Source organism: Glycine max, chromosome 4 (assembly GCF_000004515.6).
Source record: "Glycine max cultivar Williams 82 chromosome 4, Glycine_max_v4.0, whole genome shotgun sequence".
NCBI classification, from domain to species: domain Eukaryota; kingdom Viridiplantae; phylum Streptophyta; class Magnoliopsida; order Fabales; family Fabaceae; genus Glycine; species Glycine max.
Window position 1 is genome coordinate 43092331 of NC_016091.4, and position 21460 is coordinate 43113790.

At 33.0% G+C, this 21460-nt stretch overlaps 3 protein-coding genes across 11 annotated transcripts; 1 reads left to right on the forward strand and 2 right to left on the reverse strand.

Moving 5' to 3' along the window:
• Nucleotides 1-1184: 1184 nt before the first annotated feature.
• On the reverse strand, nucleotides 1185-2069 carry LOC113001429 (ATP-dependent DNA helicase PIF1-like). Its single transcript, XM_026128133.1, has one exon. The coding sequence runs from the start codon at nucleotides 2067-2069 to the stop codon at nucleotides 1185-1187; it is 885 nt and encodes a 294-aa protein (XP_025983918.1).
• An 8068-nt stretch (nucleotides 2070-10137) lies between these two features.
• LOC113001430 (replication protein A 70 kDa DNA-binding subunit A-like) lies at nucleotides 10138-11893 on the reverse strand. Its single transcript, XM_026128134.2, has 7 exons — nucleotides 11753-11893; nucleotides 11401-11668; nucleotides 11217-11301; nucleotides 10985-11126; nucleotides 10805-10893; nucleotides 10576-10726; nucleotides 10138-10152 (listed from the first exon to the last, which is right to left on the reverse strand). Exons 1-7 carry the CDS (start codon nucleotides 11891-11893, stop codon nucleotides 10138-10140), a joined length of 891 nt encoding a protein of 296 aa, XP_025983919.2.
• A 1877-nt stretch (nucleotides 11894-13770) lies between these two features.
• LOC100776170 (E2F transcription factor-like E2FE) lies at nucleotides 13771-19931 on the forward strand. 9 transcript variants are annotated; one of them, XM_006578544.4, is made up of 10 exons: nucleotides 13771-14283; nucleotides 14358-14477; nucleotides 14594-14671; nucleotides 14762-14925; nucleotides 14992-15211; nucleotides 15605-15672; nucleotides 15747-15807; nucleotides 16335-16396; nucleotides 16517-16910; nucleotides 19739-19931. In XM_006578544.4, the coding sequence occupies exons 5-10, from the start codon at nucleotides 15175-15177 to the stop codon at nucleotides 19810-19812; spliced, it is 696 nt and encodes a 231-aa protein (XP_006578607.1). In that variant the 5' UTR covers nucleotides 13771-14283; nucleotides 14358-14477; nucleotides 14594-14671; nucleotides 14762-14925; nucleotides 14992-15174; the 3' UTR covers nucleotides 19813-19931. The 9 variants fall into 9 exon arrangements, with proteins under 9 accessions (XP_006578607.1, XP_006578603.1, XP_006578604.1 ...); XM_006578540.4 differs by having other exon boundaries at nucleotides 13772-14283; nucleotides 16335-16910; XM_006578541.4 differs by having other exon boundaries at nucleotides 13772-14283; nucleotides 14838-14925; nucleotides 16335-16910.
• The last annotated feature ends 1529 nt before the right edge of the window (nucleotides 19932-21460 follow it).

The window sequence follows — 21460 nt, forward strand, 5'->3', positions numbered from 1 at the left end:
ATAGTAGACTTTAACAATAAATCAATTTCAAATGCGTTAAACTTTATTGAATAACCCAAAGAAACAAGTTTAGAAACAAAAATTAAATTCCTAGAAAATTTAGGAATATAAAAGACTATTCAATTCAAAAACAAATCTAGATCCTAAATTAAGTTACATGTGCCAATAGACGCCACATGTGAACGCATCTAATTCCCAGATCAGATGAACTGTTCACCTTCATTTGGCTTGAGAAGCCCTGCATGGTATTAGAAATATGAATCGTAGATCTAGAGTCAATAAACTATGTACCAGGACAAATATAAGCTATATTAGATTCAAAACATACAAAGGAAAATTACCCTTATTTCCAAGCCAAGCGTTATGTTTATAGCAATCCTTCTTCATGTGCCCCTTTCTTCTTATAGGAAAAAACAACTAGACTCATTCTTAATTTTGGCAATAAGAGGTGTATGAGTCTTTTTCTTCCTTTCCTTTTCCCCCTTATCTAGATATCATGGTGGGAGCACCTTCACTAATCTCTGAGCAAGTTTCCCTTCCTCTTGGACACACATGGTCATAAATTCGTACAATCAGCTAGGCAGAGGCAAACTTGGCTCTGATAACAAATGATAAATTTGTACACCACAAATAACATGACATTATATTTAATTCAATTAGAATGACTAACCTCCAGCCAACCATGATTCAACAAATAAATTTGGCAACACTCAGTTTTAACTACAATGAATACTTATAGTCTTTAACACACTCACTCTAGGAGGAATGAATATTGTTTTCAGATGGGTTTAAACTAAGGACTCTATGCCATAATAGATTATATTCTATCCATCATAAAAATTGATCCCACAATTTTAAGATGTAAATATACTCTCAACAACTATAATTAAAACTGAGATATTGTTACGAGATTTGATTAAATCAAGTGACCGAGACAACAAAAGGATTAAGTGAAAAAATTAGGACCATTTTAATTTAATTTCAAAATTTAGATCAAAACTAACACTAACTAATCTTTTGCCCGTGCCGACGCCCGAGCTCATACTCCTATTTCAATATTACCAACACATGTGCAAAGTTCAATAACGATGTTTATTTGTATGATAATAATGTTGACATATGTTTAGAAAAAGCAACAAAAGATGTAGGACTTGTAAGTATAGCAATTTGGTAAGCATACCTGTTTATAAGTTTGCAAATACTTCTTTGTATACCACATTAATGGTAGTATTTTTTGCAATGCCTTGTTTATCATGAATAAGAATACGTAGTCCTTTTTTACTTTGCACTCGTGAAAGTGCAACATATAGTTGGCCATGACAAAATACTGGGTTTGGCAAATACAATCGAACATGTGCCAAGGACTGTCCTTGAGACTTGTTTATAGTCATTGCAAATGAAACGATGAATGAAAGCTGTCTTCTAATTAATTTGAATGGCCATGGAGAATCGGAAGGAGACATATTCATTCTTGGTATGTATGTCCTATGACCTATATTGGGTCCAGCTATTACCTCTGCTTCAACTACATTGGTTCCAAGTTTGGTGACAATTAGTCGAGTTCCATTGCATAAACCATCTGCCTGGTCCAAATTTTGGAGTAGTATGATGGGAGTACCAATCTTGATTCTTAGCTTGTGATTAGGTATCCCTGATGTTTTCAAGGTGTTAAGAAACTCAGGTGTTAGTACTCCAAAAGTAGGATTGAGTAGTTCATCAGATTTGTCAACACTATCAGCACTACAATACTCTTTCTCGTCACCAGGAATCAAAGACAGGACATAGTCATTTATTTTGTCAACAACATCTTTTGTAGAGGCTAGGATAGCTCTCTTTTGCAAGAAATCTGCATTGTTGTAGTTTTGTAATAAATCTGGATACGTTGCATCAACAATTGCTTGGATAGGATCCTCAAAAACCATTATAAGAAACTCATCTGGGATGGTGATTTCGCAATGTACATTGTTAGGTTGGCCAAGTTTGCCATCACCTATGTCTAGTAACCAATCAGAAAACTGTATGAGTTCATGAGTGCTGCTATGGTTAGAAGGATTGGATTGCAAGCGCATATTTTTTGTCAATTTTAGAATTTGACAATGATCCCAAATGTATGATGCATTTAGAGATGCATGGACAATATCAGAGCGATTAACTCTTGGCACAACAGGTAATATTTGTCAAAAATCACCACAAAAAACAATAACCTTACCCCCAAAAGGTCTGTCATTGTGCATCATGTCTTTTAAGCTTTTGTCAAGTGCCTCAAAACTAAATTTATGACACATTGGAGCTTCATCCCAAATTATTAACTTTGTCCTCTGCAACAATTCAGCTAAGTCACTCCCCTGATGAATATTGCATGTTGAATTCTGTGTTGCAGGCACAGGTATGGCAAACTTAGAATGTGTTGTTCTACCTCCAGGCAATAATAATGAAGCAATCCCATTGGAAGCAACAGTTAAAACAATGCCTCCATTAGAGCACACAGCAGATGATAAAGTTTTCCACATAAATGTCTTGCCAATCCCACCATATCCATAGAGAAAATAAACTCCCCTTAATTGACTTGCAACAACACGCATAATATTATCAAAAATAGAAGTCTGCTCATCTGAAATTAGTAATGTAAAAATTATAATTAATAGTAAGGATTGCTGGGAATGAATATTTTGTGAGTTAAAACTGAAATGGGGTGTACGTACCTGTCATTGAGTGATAACATCTGTTAAATTAGACAGTCAAAACTTCCTTGTCATAAGCCATTTCATTGTAGATGAGCTTATTTTGGTGTGGGTTGGCAACATAGCCTATAGGATATGGCATTGAAGGAAAATCTCGTAGACTTTTCTTATTGGCTTGTAGCATGTTTTCAATTTGAGTCAAACAAAGATGCATTGTTTCTTTGTCAGTGAGTTGAATGCCTATGAATAGTAAAATAATCACATTGTTAGATTGTTTCCTATGAATGGTATATAGTTATTTAGGATTTATGAAATTACCTTGACTTGTATGATTAAATACAATATCATCTGCCATCCACCGCCAAGTTTATTGTCACACATATTCTGGTCTCTCCATTGTATTGATAAATATCAGGTTGACAAATAACTTTCGAAGGAAGTGTGGAGTTCCCCACGTGTTAGCCTTTTGCAAAACACCAACAAATTCTTGATCACTTCCTAGGAAACCTTTTGCAAAGCATGCTTCTCTAAAAGTATGGTAGACAACATTATCTACTGTTCTGATATCTTTGTAAGATTGTGAGCCTTTAGCAGAGGAAATCATCATCCTCATGTAAAACAACTCTCCAGTTGAAGGGGGTACCCATATCAGCCTCCTTATTGTATTTCCTTGTTTTCTTGGCTGCCAACATCTCTTGTGTGCAACATAAACGAATTTGGACACATATTCAGGATAAGTAAGATCCCTTTCGTCATGGTATATTTTATTTGAATGCATCCAAACTGTAAACATTGATTCTTTGATGGTACTTTTAGATAGTACTATCCCAATTTGTTGGTTGTCTGTCCACTAAACTGGCTGTTGATTTTCCAGGTGGAAATAGAGACTCTCAACTGTTGGTGCACGTCCATGCATAGGGAACGCAAAAATCTTCCAACATGCTTCAGGGGGCGAAACATACCTAGAGGATGATTAGTAAAACATAAACACATAAGAAGTAGGTCAATTAATGTAATAATAAAGGATGTGTTGTGCATAGGTCAATGTTATGCATTTAATGAACATATGGTTGATATTGTAATTTCTACCGAGTAATGTTGAAGTTGAAAGATAAAGACAAAAATGTTCTGAATTAAATATAGTAATTTATACCCTTTTAGAGAACACCATAATATATGAGATAAAGACAAAAACACAAAAATGTGGAAGTTGAACATATAAAAAGCAAAAGAAGACTATCCAGACAATGAAAAGCATACGAAGGGTGTGTTGTGTGTAGATGAATGTTATGCATTTAAGAAGATATGTTTGACACATACCGGCAATTAAGATATTGTTTAATTTCGTCGTCAACCTGATGTTGTCTGCCATTTTGGTTCTACACATTAACAATAGATGTTGTAATTCAATCAGAACCTTTGTTGATGTACTTAAACATGTATTTGATGGATGTGCTCTGATTGCACCATTCGACATTAAGGTGTGTCCTATATTTGAGTAGCAATTGTGGACTGTATGGTACAACAAAGCGATTATCAAGTTCAATATCATGCTTCTGAACCATACGTCCGTCATTTGTTCTCCTGTATATTGGAAATCCATCTTGGTTTACAATTGTGGCTTCGTTGAATTTCTTAGGGAAAAATCTAATACACTTCCCATCAGCCATACATGGTGCACTTCTATTTGGGAGTCCACATGGACCGTGAATCATATGTTTAGAGACAATTTCATACAATTATGGATCTGTGTACTTATTTGGTATCTTTGCAGAAATAATTTTATCAATGTCTTATGGATTTGGATACTTGTTTGCAGGTTGCAAAAATATTAAAATATGAGCATGAGGTAATCCTCTTTTTTGCCACTCAATAGTGTAAATAACTGCAATGAACATAAAATATTAGTAGCCACATTAATAATGAATAATTGTAATTATAGTTTAACATTGCAATTGTAAGAACACATTGATTGAAATGGTAATTACTTACATCCCAGAATAGGACCAAAGACATGTCTACATTTGAGATCATTCATTAATTGATTTAACTTCAATTTAAATATCCTTGAGACAACATCAGGGCAGTCATGAGGTGTGAGATTGGATTTCCTAACCTTTCTTTGTATTTCAGGCCATGCGGGATTACACGTTAATGTCAAAAATAGGTCTGGAAATTTGATATGGCCACAAATTTCCATGCCATCAAAATACAGTTGTTCCATATACCTCTGACTACCAACAAAGGAGCTGGGTAGTATAACTCTCTTACCTTTTTCATTGCCAAGTGTTTCAGTGGCATTGTTACAGTCATTCAAATTGATGTATTTGTCAACTCTGAGTTGCTGTTGATGTTGCCTAACATAATTTAGTTTTTGCGACTCAATCATACAGTAACCATCAACAATCCATTGCTGAAACAATCTTCTTGAATGCAGTATTGTTTGAGCTTTATTGTTCCTTGATTGTAGCCTGTAACAAAAATATTCATGCATGGTAACCTTTTTTCTCTTTGCTGCATGGATATTTGGATGATCCTTATGAGGAATATCTGGCCTATAGCCATCTTCCCCTCTAGGGTACAACAGAGGGATATTGTAAAGGCAAATATGCAGGATGAAGTTCATTGATTCTTTTCAACAATCCTGTTTGCTTTTCTATTATGATATCCATGTGGTTACCTGTGTGCTCGTCACCAACAATCAAAGCAGCAACTTCAGCAGTATTTGGCAAATTGGATAATCTTCCATCTGACTGTCTATCATAAATCAGTTTAAGCTTTAGGTCAGAGACTATTGAAGATTGTAGTTTATCCCTTGCCATTCTAAACTTCTGCGCATAATGGTTGTTATTATCTAGCATATTCTTCGTTGCAATGATAATGTCTTCATCAAGAACATCTTTGTTGCTATACATTGATGAAGGAGTAAAAGCAAGTGGTAATGGTATACATTGTTAAAAGATAATTTAAAAATATGTAATGTAACATTTATTGGTTGGATTGTAACACTTACGGGTTTTGCGAAAGCTTGTTGTTAACTTCGTTGTCTGTATCATAAATATATAGTTGTGCAAACTTTGGTGACTTATTTGCCAAAGGTAGGAGGCTTCCAATAAGATGATGACCTTGACCATGTACGCGGAATGTAGGAGGCCCTCTTCCTGTATTATACCTTGTGTCAAGTTGGAGACCGGGTGATGTGAATGCAAACATTACATTATATGATCGAATGTTTTGCTGGAAGTTCTTAGCTTGAGAGTCGTTAGAATCAAAGAGTAGTTGCCTCAACGGTTGTGGAGCATTTTCTAACACAAACATTTGTATTTTTCCATCACCACAACATAATGCAAACTTTGGGTTTTTGGTTTGTTTGTCTTTGTTAATCCTCTCATCATACCATATCATAGCTTTACAATGTCTGCATTGCCAAACTGGATCTCCAACATCTTTGTAACCTATACGTGTACATTAATGTGTAAGTTTACATTCAACCATCAACCAAAAGGAATTAAACAAAACACCATCAAAGTGGAAAGTTGATTGCCTAAACCTGTATTTTGATTTTCATATGGTGTGTCCATATTCCCATTTTTATCAGTTGTTGCATCATCCTCTGTTGGTGGGTCGTCAAATGAGTAATCTATATGACACCAAAATTATTTGCTTAATCTAAAATAAATTGTGTCTGCCTAAAAAAGTAACTCAAATACATCGTAAGTTAAATATAACAATTGGGAAGTTGACATAATTTAAACACAACAACAACATTTAAAGCAACTACATTTAAAGCAAAGCAATCACTAATGATTGCAAGGTCATTATTAATTAATAAACAAAACAAACATTTATGATTTATGATATTAATAAACAAAACAAACACTTATGACATCAATAAAGTCATACCAATGGGGTAGCATGTGAGATCATAGGTTGGGTAATGTCTATGGTGAACACATAATTTCTGGTGGATCTATGAGGCCTTCCACATGTCTGTCTTTCCAATGGTGGAGTGAAATGGAGATGAAAAGTTGTATTATTGTTGGGTGCCATAAAATGAACCATGACACCTTCATATATATCCAACTGTCTTCTAAATTGTTTAAGCCCATCAGCAAAATAGTATTTGTTATTATCTTTTCTAATCTGTATAATGTGCTTGTGGCCGTTGTAATCAAATAGAACATTAGGTGGGTAATCAGGAGCCCATTGCTCATGATATTTTGAGGGTATCTCAATGTATTTCTGCAATTAAAGATTCAACAATATCACAATAGCAATATAAATTACAGGAATGATAAAATAATTACGTGGGGAAACACTTACTCTATCAACATGGAATGCAGCCTGAAATTGATATATGACTGTGCATCCCAAGAATTTAGGTGGGGCCTGAATGACAAAATTTCCCCAAATAAATATTATAAATTATACCCTTTTCACAGAATTATTAATGAGATAAAGGCAAAAACACAAAAATGTTGAAAGTATTCCAAACATATACATTTCCAAGTTCCCATTAGTGTAAACTTTGGAAAAGTATAACAATCTTAGATGTTGGAAAAATGATGAAAGTACGAACAATATCATAGCCAAGAGGATGACAATCACCAAGATGAATGATCAAACTACATTCAACATTAACATATAAAAAACAAAAAATCCTCAAAGCGAAAGTAGACAGACTTACAACATAAAAATGAGATGAAGACAAAAACACAAATATGTCGTCCCAGATTGTCATGACAAATATGAAGTTCAATGTTGAAAGCATTCTATACATACACATTGCAAGTTCCCAATAGTGTAAACTTTGGAAAAGTATAACATAATGACATGTTGGAAATATGACACAGATAAGCATCAACATCATACCTGAGAGCATGACAATCACCAACATGAATGATCAAACTACATTCAACATTCACATATAAAAAGCAAAAGAAGAAGAAAGCAAAAGTAGACAGACTTACAACATTGGAGCTCATAGATGTCTGTGTACTCATGTTGAGAGGAGAAAGAGAAGGAGAGACAAATGAAGATTTTGTAATTACCACATACAAATTGTATATATTGCAATTGATAATGATTCAATTATTTTAACAAAAATAGGTAATGAGTAGTTAATGTAATTGTCGTAGCAGTTACTTGGTATTGGAAACTGCACATAACATATACTCGAATACTGTGTATATTAATGGACACCCTTTTACTCTTCCGATAACCCTTAATTAAATGCATTAGATATTAATTATTCACATATTAACATTTTGGTGAAATCCTTTCAATCATACATTACTTTCCTCCTTTCAATCACATATTAATTTTTTCGATGTACCGGGTATTGGGAATATGCAGGTCAGGTCATGTCTAATACCTAATATATATTTGTATTATATGTGAAAGGTACTCCACAGTATAATCTAACACTAATATGGCAAATAATATACTATAAAGTATTAGGTTAAATAGTATCTGCTTTGGCACAAATTCTAACAATTTATATGACAGTGATTTTGTATAAGTGTATACGTTACCGTCATAAGGGCGTTATAAGTCCAGAAGCTTATAGTGGCTTGTCCACCTGCAACAAAATCGTACACAATGTTATCATTATATTAGAAAATACAACTGTTCTACTTCTTTACGAATACAAAAGAAATTAATTGCATTAAGCAAATTAACCCCACTAATTTGGCACGTGTATAAAACAATAATTACAATGTACGTTATGGAAACATGCATAAAATGGTTTAAAGAATTCATAAAACCTTTGTTTTCTTTCAATTGATAATTGATAATTACAAATTGAAAGATGTAATTACAAATTCAAATGATAATTACAATGTACTGTACTAAAGCCGTCGTAAGTCCAGAAGCTAATCCTGGCTTGTCAACCTGCAAGAAATCATACTAAATGTTATCATTAATTACAAAATACAACTGTTTTACTTTTTCACAAATACAAATGACATTATTTGAATTTAGCAAATTAACCCCACTAATTATGCATGTGTATAGAACAACAATTACAATGTACCTTAAGTAAACATGCATAATATGGTTTAAAGAATTGATAAAAACTTTGTTTTCTTTCAATTGATAATTTCAAATTCAAAGACGTAAATATATGACCATTGGTGACAAAATTTAGTCATATGTTAGTTGTCTGGATTTTAATTCGAAGACACCGTTTTAATCATTAACAATATAGTTCCCATCACGATCTTAAATGGACAACGATTACTGATATCAAATTTAACCATACGAAATAATGTCGATAGAATTCATTGTCCATACGTGACTAATTAAGTGGGTACAACATCACCAAAAAATAGCCCAACAAACGTAAACCAAAATAACCCAACAAACTTAAACCAAAATAACCCAACAAACGTATATAAAATTTAAGCATACAATATATAATTAAATTGTCAACTGATTACTCAGCTTTAATATGTTTGTTTGTGGATAGCTCATACGCAGTAGTATCCTTAGAATCAAATTCATTTGTGGCTTGTTGACCGCTCAATTTTTTGGCAGGGGTGATGAAGGCAGTGTTCCCAGGGTCATAGTTAGCTGACTGGGACAATGAAGGCTGCAAAACAAATATAAAGTATTATTATGACGCCTCAATAACATATTTAGACCAAATTTGTACTTAATTACTTAATGAAAGGTGTAACAAATTTACATACCTTCGGATGGTAATCCCCTGATGAAGTCTCATCACACGATGCAGGTGACTTCCTTATAGTTTGTTCATCCTGCATATACCACATTAAGAGGCAACATCAAATGTTTTTAAATTTCCGCATACACCCTTACAATAAGTTAACTATTACCTGTAGAACAATTTTGAAAGTCAATGTCTGGATATGATGTTCTTCTTGGCTAACATCCATCACAGAAGACTGGCGCATGTTTACACGGTACTTGAACCTGAGTGCCAATGTCTTACCAACCAAATCATCCACACACTCAGGGAACACTTTGATCTCGTCACCACCCTAATTATTATGAATAAATTTAAACAAATAAATTTTATTATCATGAATAAATTTAAACAAATAAATTTAATTGTAATATAGTAAATTCATATTGAATTGTCATGTCATCCATCAGGGTATGTTACAATACATACCGCAATCAATTCCTGTCTACATTCCTCGGTTGTCTTACCAAACATTTTGATACACGTTGCATCCCAAAAATGAAAGTTAGCTTTCTCTCCATTGTGTTCCATTTTCACAACTAATTTATACCTAACACAACAATATCCATGTGAGTAAAGACTCGAATGTTAAGTACACTATAACTCATTTGGGAATAAATACATTTTACCTGGGAACTGTATGACTAACTTGGTTTTGGCATGAACGACAGGCACCCACTATTTTTAATGGATCAAACGTTGTAGTGCAATTTGGACAACTATCATAACTCCATGGTGTATCAATTAGGATTTCATCCACTGTAGCAACGGTCAAACAGAAATAGTCCTAATTGAATTAAAATATATAACAAATGAAAGTGGACAGATCAAACCAAAAAAAATTAAATGGGCAAAAATGGTAAAACTGCAAAAATTGTAAAATGACAACAACACGAATTTAAAAGGACTCATACATAGATAACGAAGAAATAAAAAAAATACATAATCATACACAAATACATATTGAATTGCCCAACCATGCATATATAACATCAAATAAGTGACAAATAACGGAAAAATTGTAACAAAACAACAACACAAATTTAAAAGGTACTAAAAAAAATCATACACAACAACAACAATACTTTCACCATAAACGACCGGCAACCACACCAAATCCAATTCGGGAACCACACCATATCCAATCCAAATGGTGTTTCATTTAAAATTTGTTGTTCTTACCTCTCTCAGTCTGCTTATGTCACCTAAGCTGGTCATCTGAGCATTATGCAAGAACTTATCACGATCACCTCTTTGTGAATTACTGGTATACTGGGATTGCGAACCACTCCCTTCTTCTGTTAGTCCACCAACATAAAATGGAACACATAAACTGCAAGGAGGAAGGTCCTAACATTAGAGTATTATTATAAACAAAATATATAACTTAATTTGTTTGCAATTATCATACCTATCACGAAATTTCCTTATCTCAGCAATATCATCGGAGTTTACATACAACTTGGAACCATTTTTTATATTTTGGACACTGAGGGGATACTTGTATGCAAAAAAACATTATAGGTACATGAAATAATATGCAGTCCCAAATAACATTGATTCGCAAACGTAAGAAGTAATAAAAAAATACATTATATTCACCTTTGGCATCTTTGATCTTAGCCAATGTTAACATAAGCACCAACGACTCCCTAACAAAATGGTTTTTTTCAATAGCATCATCTAGCTGAAGAGCATAATCCTCCCACAGTGTCATGAGGATCTCAGCATCACTAACAGGACATAACACATACATACTAATTTGTGATTTAACATATTTTATTATGGTTTTTCTAAATATTTAAAAATATAATGAAAATAACCTATTATCTCTCAACTTCACCGTAACCTTGTATGCAGGATTCACTATTTTTCGTTCAATAACTTCAGCGACAACACCCACAAAATCTATTTTCAAACCAACATAAATGAATAGAATTAACTTGTGTTGAACATAGGTTGAATATATAAACTAATATGTAATGTAAAACATTATAATATACTTACCAACTAAAGTATGTCGCGGTGCAATGCCAGAAATAATATCAGCAATTTCAGTTATCACGTGTACATTAGCAGGAATTTCAAGTCTTTCAACCTCCTTCACAGATGTTGTTTTCACAAAGTAAAGCAAATATGGAATTGGACTTACTTTATATTCAGATTGATTGTCCACAACTTTGATGTTTTGGATCAAATAGGAACAACCTAAAGTTAACTTCGGTTGAAATTCAGGGAACAACTCTTGCCATAGCGTTGCCCCAATCTTTACACCCTGAAAGTTATAAACAATCCATAACTACAAATACCTTCTTCACTAGCTACATAGTAAAATGAAAGCAAATAACATAACAATTACCATTTGGTCTATTAAGACCATGTCAATCGCTTGTCTCCCATTGTGCTTCTTAACATCCCACATATCGGTTATACACACCGCTATCTTCCATGTCCCTTTCCTTGGATGCAATTCAGATATAAGATTTTCTTTTCGAGACATCGCTACAATGTCAAAAGAAACATCATGAACCACGTATCAAACAGAGCATTAAAGTTTTTTTTTAAAAATAGTATAAAAAAACCAATAAACACATGGAAGCAAAAAAAATACACACACAAATAAGAAAATGATAGACAGGTAACGAACAAAACAAAAGAAAACGAAGAACCAAAACAACCAAAACCAAAAGACGAAGCAAAAACAAAACACGAAATCATACATATGCACCAACAAAAACTTTTTTTCTCAGGTAAAGTAGAAGAAAAAGAAAACAAAAAAAACGAATACGTGTTAATCTAACACATGGAAAGTAGAAAAAAAACGCACCTTTTTTGTTCAAATGAACCTTTCTTCTTGAAATGCACCTGTGTAAAGTACGAAAAAAAAACAAATAACCAAGAAGAAGCAAAAACAAAAGACGGAATCATACACATGCACCAACTAAATCTTTTTTTCACAGGTAAAGGCGAACCAAAAAAAAAAAAGAAAACGAATACGTGTTAATGTAACACATGGCAAGTAGGAAAAAACGCACCTTTCTTGTTCAAATGAACCTTTCTTCTTGAAATGCACCTGTGTAAAGTAGGAAAAAAATCCAAAGAACAAAGAAGAAGCAAAAACAAAACATGAAATCATACACATGCAGCAACAAATTTCTTTTTTCACAGGTAAAGTCGAAGCAAAACAAAAAAGAAAAAAGAAAACATATACATGTTAATCTAACACATGGAAAGTAGAAAAAATGCACCTTTATTGTTGTTCAAATGAATCTTTCTTCTTCAAATGCACCTGTGTTGATGCAATCCTATCCCGCAAGGGCATTGGGTAGAAGACTCCAAGTAGATTGGGCTAGAGATCCAAGGGAAGGCCCTAGGGTTCTCATGAGCCTTAGGGTAGATTTCGAGCCCATGGGCTAAGTATGAGCCCGCTTATCTTTGTAAATATTAGAATAGGTTTTTCCTTCGGTTGGGCCTTGTATTTTGGTCATTCTAGTAGTATAGAGTTTTAGCCTTGTATTTCGGGGCATTTTGAGTAGTCTTTGTAGTAAGGACTTTTTTTTTGTATTTTCATGTTTTTTGTCATGGGGGTGAGCTTAGCTATTATTAGGGGTGTGTAGCTAAGTTCTAGCTTATCATCTCAAGGAGGTGAGCTTAGCTATTAGAGAGGTATGTGTAGCTAAGCTCTAGCTTCTTTAGGAATCTTCTTAAGGAAGCTTCTCAAGGAAGTGAGCTTAGTTATGAGAGGGGTGTGTGTAGCTAAGCTCTAGCTTCTCAAGGAAGTTTTCTCAAAGAAGCTTCTCAAGGAAGTTTTCTCAAGAAAGCTTCTCAAGGAAGCTACCTAGTCTATAAATAGAAGCATGTGTAACACTTGTTGTAACTTTGATGAATGAGAGTCTTGTGAGACATACTTCAAAGTTCCACTTCTCTCCCTCTTTTATTCCTTCAATTTCGTGCTCCCCCCTCTCTCTTTCTCTCCCTCTTTCTTTTCCTCCATTGAAGCATCCTTCCAAGCTTCTTATCCAAGGCTCATCTTGGTGGTGAAGCTCCTTCTTCCATGGCTTATTCCCTAGTGGATGGCGCCTCCTCTCACCTATTCTCCTTTGTCTTCCGCTGCATCTCCATGGTGGAAAATCACCATTAAAGGACCTCATTGAAGCTCAAAGATCCAGCTTCCATAGAAGCCCCACAAGCAAGCTTCCATCATGTGTAAAGTAGGAGCCAAATGCAAGGAAACGAAAACAAAGGAAACCAAGCGTATAAACCCAGGAGGAAAATAAAACAAATGAAACAAAGCGTATAACCAAAACCCTTCATTCATCTGCAAAAGCAAACGTCTTGTCAACTGGTCATAATTGTTGTCGATATTCGAGAAGCATTGGTATTCGAAAAGCATGGGTAATGAAAACGCATTGGTATACGAAAGGTTTATTGAAAACACATCATTTTGTAGGCCATTCTAGGATGTGACATTTTTGAACGGGAAAGTGAATTAACCACAGCGCGACACGTAGGCCATCCAGGACCTTATTTATATAATGATAGATGATACAGACAAGAGTGTGAGATGAGTTGATCCAATTTGGTGTCAATTCAGGCTCATGTAGGTTGGGTCGGGCCCGCTTCCCCATCCCTAGGGAAATGTGATGACCTAGCGCCTCCTCAGTCAATTCCCGCTCTTCAACAATTGAAATAGGTCACCCTGCCGCTTCCCCATCCCTAGGGAAACGACGTTTCTTTCACTCTCCATCTCTATCCTAACCCATCTATCCTGACTCAAAAATAACAAAAAACGAAAAAAAATCCATCGATTCCCTGCACTTCCATGTCTTCTTTGTCTACGCATCACACCTATAGCCGAAAGCAAAAATCTCTCGGCCTCCTGTGCACCAAGTCTCTCTCTTTCCTTCTCTTTTTAGTTCAATTTAATCGATCGTCTAGTTTTAACGCGCCTCTTGATATTGCAGTTTTTTGAGTTTGTACAACAAGGAAGGTGTGCGATTAATCGGTTTGGATGATGCAGCTTCACGATTAGGAGTAGAAAGACGAAGGATCTACGACATCGTTAACATTTTAGAGAGTGTGGGGTAGGTTTCTGTTTTATCTTCTCAGACACGACTATGTTAAGTATGCTATTTCTGATTGGATTGCTCACATGTTGTGCTCACATGTTGTTGTGTGGGCGTTTCTTTTTTTTTTTCAGGTGCTAGCTAGAAAAGCTAAGAATCAATGTACCTGGAAAGGGTTTTCTGCAATTCATGTAGCCTTGCAAGAACTTAAGGTTTTTCTTGTTTGAAGGATTAAATGTGTTTATTTGACACCAAAATAATTTAAGATTTAACTTTGATCCTAGGGTTCTGATTTTGTATAGGATGAGGGTTTGAAGGAGAATCCTGGATCATCCGATGACTCCAATCCATCCATTAATTTAGTATTAACCGTTTTAGGTACATGATGATGAGGACGAAGAAGAAACGTTTCCCAACATTAATACTGGGAGTCAGAATGTTATGGTCAAATCCTCCTCCAAGAATGGTATGTTTCAAATTTTTTCCTTTACTTTGGAATATGTAACTGACTCATGGTGTGCATGAATTACAGTTACGTCTAATTGATCCCATGTTGGACTCAATTCATCATCATTCACAATACTATTCCGTTTGTTCATTCAAAAGTACTAAACTTCCGTTCAGCACCATTCCAACCCATTTCCAGACCTGCACTTAAAGAGCAATGGTTGAGTTAATATGTTTTAAGTCTTGATTTGTGATTGTGAATGGATGGATGTTCTTCTGTTTGAGAAAGAACTGCACGCTGTACAGTTACTGATCTCACCCTTCATGCAAGCTTTTCCCTCTTTTATATATTAAAATTAAAATTATAATGGTTTAGATCCATGCATTTTTTTTTACTACTGACCATTCATATGTACTGGTGAAACATACAAATTGTGTTGTTTTTTTGAAGAAAAATAACAGAAGAAGCATTGAGCTGGAAACAAAGGTCTTAAATCTATGACATGCGAGTTGGAGAGATATTGATTATTGACATTATAAAATTTTTTTTGCAAGTAAAAAAAATTGTCAAAAGTTGGTAAAAAAATATTTCATTAGTATTCATTTTCTTTGAAATATGAAACATAAAAGGCAGGTGAGCTATTTACAAATGGAGCATTGTGATATTATGAGTATTGACACTGCTTCACGTTTTGCAGAAAACAGAAGGGAAAAATCTCTGGCATTGCTTACACAGAATTTTGTCAAGCTTTTTGTCTGCTCTAATGTGAGTATCACCAATTTCTTGAACATTTCTTGGACATTCCAATTTGATAACGTGTTAATATGTCGACTTTTCAGTTTGAAATGATCTCCCTTGATGAAGCTGCAAAGTTGTTGCTTGGAAATGCCAATAATAGAAGTGAGTGATACTAAACTCTGGTCTGTTTAGGTAATAGCTTAATAAAACACTTCTTGAACAAGTGCTTATCCTATAAATATTCATGTATAAACTATTTTTATATAAGAGATATAAGAGAAGTGCTATCAACACACTGTTATTGGTTAAAATTTACTTGAACTACAAAATCATGAGCAAGGCTTATTAAATAGAAAGTGGAACTCACAAAATTTGGTGATTTTCAATAAATTTCAGTCAACAGAGAAACTATCATGAGTGTGTTATGGAGTGTGGCTAGCGTTTCTCTTTTATATAAATTGCAAATCCTTTTTATAAGTTATTCTTAAAATTGAAATAAGTTAAAAGACAGTTTATGGACATGTCATGGCTTATTTTTATAAGCTTTCTCAAACACTTACATAAGTGCTTATGTCATAAGTCTAAAAGCTCTTCCAAATACACCTTTATACCTGTTCATTATTCATTGACAATGGAGGAAGAAGCATTTAACTTTCTCAGTCTTTACTTGTATGATTTTTATCTTACAGCAAAAGTTAGACGCCTATACGATATTGCGAACGTTTTATCCTCCATGAACCTAATTGAGAAGGTGATATTCTCCTCAGTTCACTTTAAATTTCCCCATAGAGCATTACAATGGAAGTGTTGCTTTCTGTATTCTGTTCTAATAAATTACAGTAAGCTTATGATGAGTTTACGAAGGTTGCAGACCCATACAACAAACACAAGAAAACCAGCATTTAGGTGGTTGGGTGTGAGAGGGAAAACATGGAGTGAATCAGCTCAGACAAATGTTAAAGAGTCACAGAAAAGGATGTTTGGATCTGACATAACAAACATAAATTTTAAAAGGAAAGTTGATTTGTCCATGGATGGCCAGAACTTTAAAACGCAAAACCAACAGGAAAATATTAGTCCCAGAGCTCAGCTGGAGAAAAAAAGCTTAAAAAAAGATGCAAAACAGACTTCAATGAGCTATCAGTTTGGCCCTTTCGCTCCAGCTTATGTGCACAAAGTTGGAACCTCTGAAAATAATAGTGTGAAACAGGTGCAAGACTGGGAAAGCCTCGCACAGGAGCATCGTCCTCAATATCAAAACCAAGGTTAGAGGTAATTCCTTCTCTGCATTACTTAGATATGGAATTTTGTTTGGTATATATTTGTATTTCTGCATGAGAGTAAATGTACTAGATGTAAATAATTTCCCCTTCCTTTACATATTCTTTTGGGGAAAAAAATTAGTAGGCTCATTTTTGTTTTTTGTTTGAATTATGACAATGAATATAATTAACAAGTTTTATATGCCAATGAGGAACAACGTGTAGTCGTACTAGATGTAAATATTTTCCCCTCCATTTACATACTGTTTTGGGAAAAAATATCCGTAGGCTCAATTATGTGTTTTGTTTGAATTATGACAATGAATGTGAGTATGACTTGGCAAGTGCAAAGTTGCAATTTTATTAGCCAATGTGGAACAAAGATAATTGTACTAGATGTAAATATTTTCCTCTCCATTTTACATATTCTTTTGGAAAAATTTGTAGGCTCAATTATGTGTTTTGTTTGAACTATGACAATGAAGGTAACTTACCAAGTTTTATTAGCCAATGTGGAACAAAGTGTAATTGTACTAGATGTAAATGTTTTCCACTCCATTTACATATTCTTTTTGGGAAAGAAATTTGTAGGCTCAATTATGTGTTTTGTGTGGATTATGACAATGAGTGTGACTTACCAAGTGTAAAGTTGCAATTTTATTTGCCAATGTGGAACAAAGCTTACAACTTGACTAATACTGTATTTATTTTCTTCTGAAAAGTGAAAACATGCTTTCTTGTTTCTCCAAATTTCATTTAAATTTACTTACATATTTCAGAATCACAAATCTGCGTGACATCTCAATCATGCTTAACCTTTTGAAATAGAATCAAATTTATATATGTACTATGTTTATAACTAAAGTCTAATTTTTATTTCTTGAAAATTGTTCTGTCTATTCGTTTACTACCATTAGATAAGCTAACCTTTAATTTTTCCTCCTCCTGTGGGGGGGAACGACCAAATGGGGGCATTTTTTTTTGTTAATTATCATTTGGGATTGTTTTGACTTTTATATTTTTTTATAAGTTGTAGGCCATTTTTTTTTTGTTTTCACGACTTTATCATTTAGTTTTTTTTATTTTTTTTATAGAAGTCGTAAATTCATTTATGACTTCTTTTTTTCCGTATATTTTTATAAAAAAATTATAAATAAATTTTTAATTTAATTATTTATTAAAGAAATCTTTTTTTTTTATTTTACCTTTTTAATTTTATTTAATATTTTGTATATATTTTTTACATAATTTTATTTAATATTTTCTATATTTTTTGAATATTGTTTTATTTAATATATTTTCTAAACTTTTTAAATGGTTTTATTTAATATTTTATTTAATATATTTTCTATATATATATATATTTTTAATATTATCTATATTTTTATATATTATTTTATTTAATATATTTATTGTATTTAATATTTTCTATATTTTTTTACTTAAGGATTATTATTTGTTTTGTAAATTAAAAAAATAATGCAAAAGACACCCCAAATTTAAAAAGACTTAAATTTAAATGATGGGACAAGATGGTACTTTGATGTGCAATGGCAGTCAATTGAGTACCAAAATATTTTTCATTGTTGAAAAAAATTTAATATAAAAAATATATTAAATAAAATAATATACCAAAAGTTAAGAAAATTTTAAATAAAACCATTTTAAAAAATTTAGAAAACATGTTAAATAAAACAATATTTAAAAAATATAAAACAATATTAAATAAAACTATGTAAAAAAATATATACAAAATTATTTCTAATTTTTTAAAAAATATACTAAAAAAATAGAAGTTGTAAATTAATTTATGACCTCTATAAAAAATTAAATAAAACCTAAATGACTTTAAAGTTGTAAAAACAAAAAGCAATTAGCCTACGACTTAGAAGTTGTAAATTTAAATAAAAATTTAATTGAAGTTGTAAAATATTTTACGATTTCAGTTTTAAAAAAATACAACTTTCAACTCAAAAAGTAGTAACATTCATTGTGCCCTTGATTCAATAAAGATGACTTGCATCACCCTTCAGGAGGATTGATAGGTTGGTGAAACATAAAACTATGGTTGAAATATTTTTATTGGCAAAACTATGGTGGAAATAGTGGCTAAGGTGCTACTTGATAGGGACCAAACGCTACAACAACTCAAGTGCCATCTCCATCACACTCAACAAAGCTAGAAATATTGTTATTTCTAACTGTAGGCATCTCACCTTTGTAGAAAGGGTCAAGTTTATAGCTTGAAAGATCAAACTTAAGCTATTCCCATTTCCCAAGGGTACTTTGGCCCTTTTCGAATAAACTCTTACATAGGTTATGACATTCAATTGTTTGATTGCACAATAATTTACCTGTATTCCATTTTCTTATATGATATTACCCGTTAGTTAGTTATGTTAGAAGAGGAATAGACCTAATCAATTGCATGGTCATTCTTTCTACAACTAGATTGATAAAACTTACGAAGAATCACACAACAAAACCTAGTTGTTGTAGTTGGAGTGTCCAAGACCTTATAAATTCTACATTGAAAATGGAATACCTAGTTGTTGTAAGACTAAGTCCTACACCTTACAAAGATCCTAACATTCCACAACGAATTAGCTTAATCAATCTACCGACTTTAAGATTGAAGTTTAGTTCGGGGAAATACATTTAAATAAGTTTGGGCTTGGGTGTACAAGTATAGATCTCTACTTTTTGTAGTATTGACAAATTATGGTAGGAAAATTGGTTGTTATATGACATTTCTATTTGCCATCTTACCATCATTTGAATTTATTTTTCAAAATTCAATTAATTTGACGATTGAGTTTCTTATGATGCAGCTTTGAAAGATCTATTCTCTCACTACATGGAAGCATGGAAATCTTGGTACTCTGAAGCTGCTAAAACTTTATAATTGACTTGTCCAAAGTCAGTCAGATAATTGCAGCTTTCTAAAAAAAGAAATGATCCATTACTGAACGTGTGTTTTACATGCTTTAGTGTATTCTCAATAGAAAAGGATCCATTGTTGAATGCATGTTCTCCATGCTTTAGCGTATTGCTGCCGTATGCCGATTTTGTAAATTATAAATTATTGTTAACATGACTTTTAAGATAATTTTATTAAAATTAATAATTAATAATTGATCATAAATAATGGTTTCTGATTGTATGTTTACACTTTCAATTCATAGTTGTTTTGGATTACAAAGTTTGTGGGGTATTAAAAGGTTTGAATTAGGGGTAACAAAGCATGATGAACCTACTAGATTCATATGCCTAGCTAATCTTGCTTAACACACCAAGTTGGTGAGTCAAAGGTAGGTTGTGGTTGGTTGATCCAATGCATTTTTTTGTTAAAAATTTGTTTACCTTTCTAAGACACCGGAACCTATTTCCCGGAAAGTGATGCAAATGTTGCAATTTTTTGAGTGATTTTTAGTCTAACAAATTGTTTAATTCACCCTAGGCCTTCTACCTTCACGTGGCATTGCTCTGTCAGGCTTTCGTCCATTGTAGAAAATTCTCACTACTGCCTCCTGTAGGAGTGTAGGCTGTGTCTTAGTTCCAGTGTGGCTGATCATCGTCTTGGTCTCTTGGATCAAGATTGTCGCCTTGGAAAGTTATTGTCTCGCCAACTAGCTAATCAGACGCGAACTCCTCAGACGGATTCCTCCAAACTATCATTAAAGATTAGTAAAATTATATTTTATTTTTACAGAAATCAAATTGATATAAATTTTTTTAAAGATAAAATTAATATTTTTCAAATTTTATATGTATTTTAAACATATCTTACCTTAAAATTTTTATTAGGGTTTCATTGTTGTTCATAACTTGTATTGAGATTGATTGATCAGAAATTTATAATAAATTATGGATGAATGAATTAGTATTTTTTTTAATAAATATTTGACGGGTTTGGTGGGTCAATTCACTATTTTATGTCTTCCAACTCATTTTTAACCGTGGGTCAATCTAACTTGCCTTGCTTAAAGTGGTAGCTTGAATCTAAGGGATTATTTTTACTAAATTGTTGTAATTCACTTTAAAAATATCAAACTAATGTAGTTTTTGTAAAAAAAAAAAAAAATACTATTATAGGGTAAGTTGTATTTAATGAGTACAACCTTTTTTTCTCTCTCAATTTAAATGAACATTTAATCACAAGCACAATCAAATGCATTTTTCTTTGAGTAGAAACAATAGTTATAATTTTTCACTCATGCTCAAAAGGCCTAGGATAAATGTTTATGGTGTAACATGGTTGAGTAAGTGTTACAATATGAATACATATATTCTAAGAGGAAGGAAAACTAACCCTTAAGGACCCAATATGACTTTGCCACCAAAATATTTTATATTATGATGCAGGGTTATTTGTTAGACACATGAAAAGAGGACAATGCTTCATGTTCATGGAGAGTGGCTGCTGCTTGATATCTATGACGAGAAACTAAAGCAACTCCAGTTCATCTAAAATGGAATGATGGTGGACGTGTCACTTGGGACAATGACATGTTCTGATGGAATAAGTGAAATGTAGCAGTCTAAGAAGACGA

Excerpts from the sequence above, each read along its gene's own strand:
- LOC100776170 (XM_026128260.1), top strand. The coding sequence starts at position 16,160 with ATGGACATGTCATGGCTTATTTTTATAAGCTTTCTCAAACACTTACAT. Across the intron at positions 16,911-19,738 it reads TCCTCAATATCAAAACCAAG|CTTTGAAAGATCTATTCTCT; the intron begins GTTAGAGGTAAT and ends CTTATGATGCAG.
- LOC113001430 (XM_026128134.2), bottom strand. The coding sequence starts at position 11,893 with ATGTCTCGAAAAGAAAATCTTATATCTGAATTGCATCCAAGGAAAGGG. Across the intron at positions 11,669-11,752 it reads TGGTCTTAATAGACCAAATG|GGTGTAAAGATTGGGGCAAC; the intron begins GTAATTGTTATG and ends TATAACTTTCAG. Across the intron at positions 10,727-10,804 it reads ATAAGGAAATTTCGTGATAG|TTTATGTGTTCCATTTTATG; the intron begins GTATGATAATTG and ends TCCTCCTTGCAG.
- LOC113001429 (XM_026128133.1), bottom strand. The coding sequence starts at position 2,069 with ATGCGCTTGCAATCCAATCCTTCTAACCATAGCAGCACTCATGAACTC.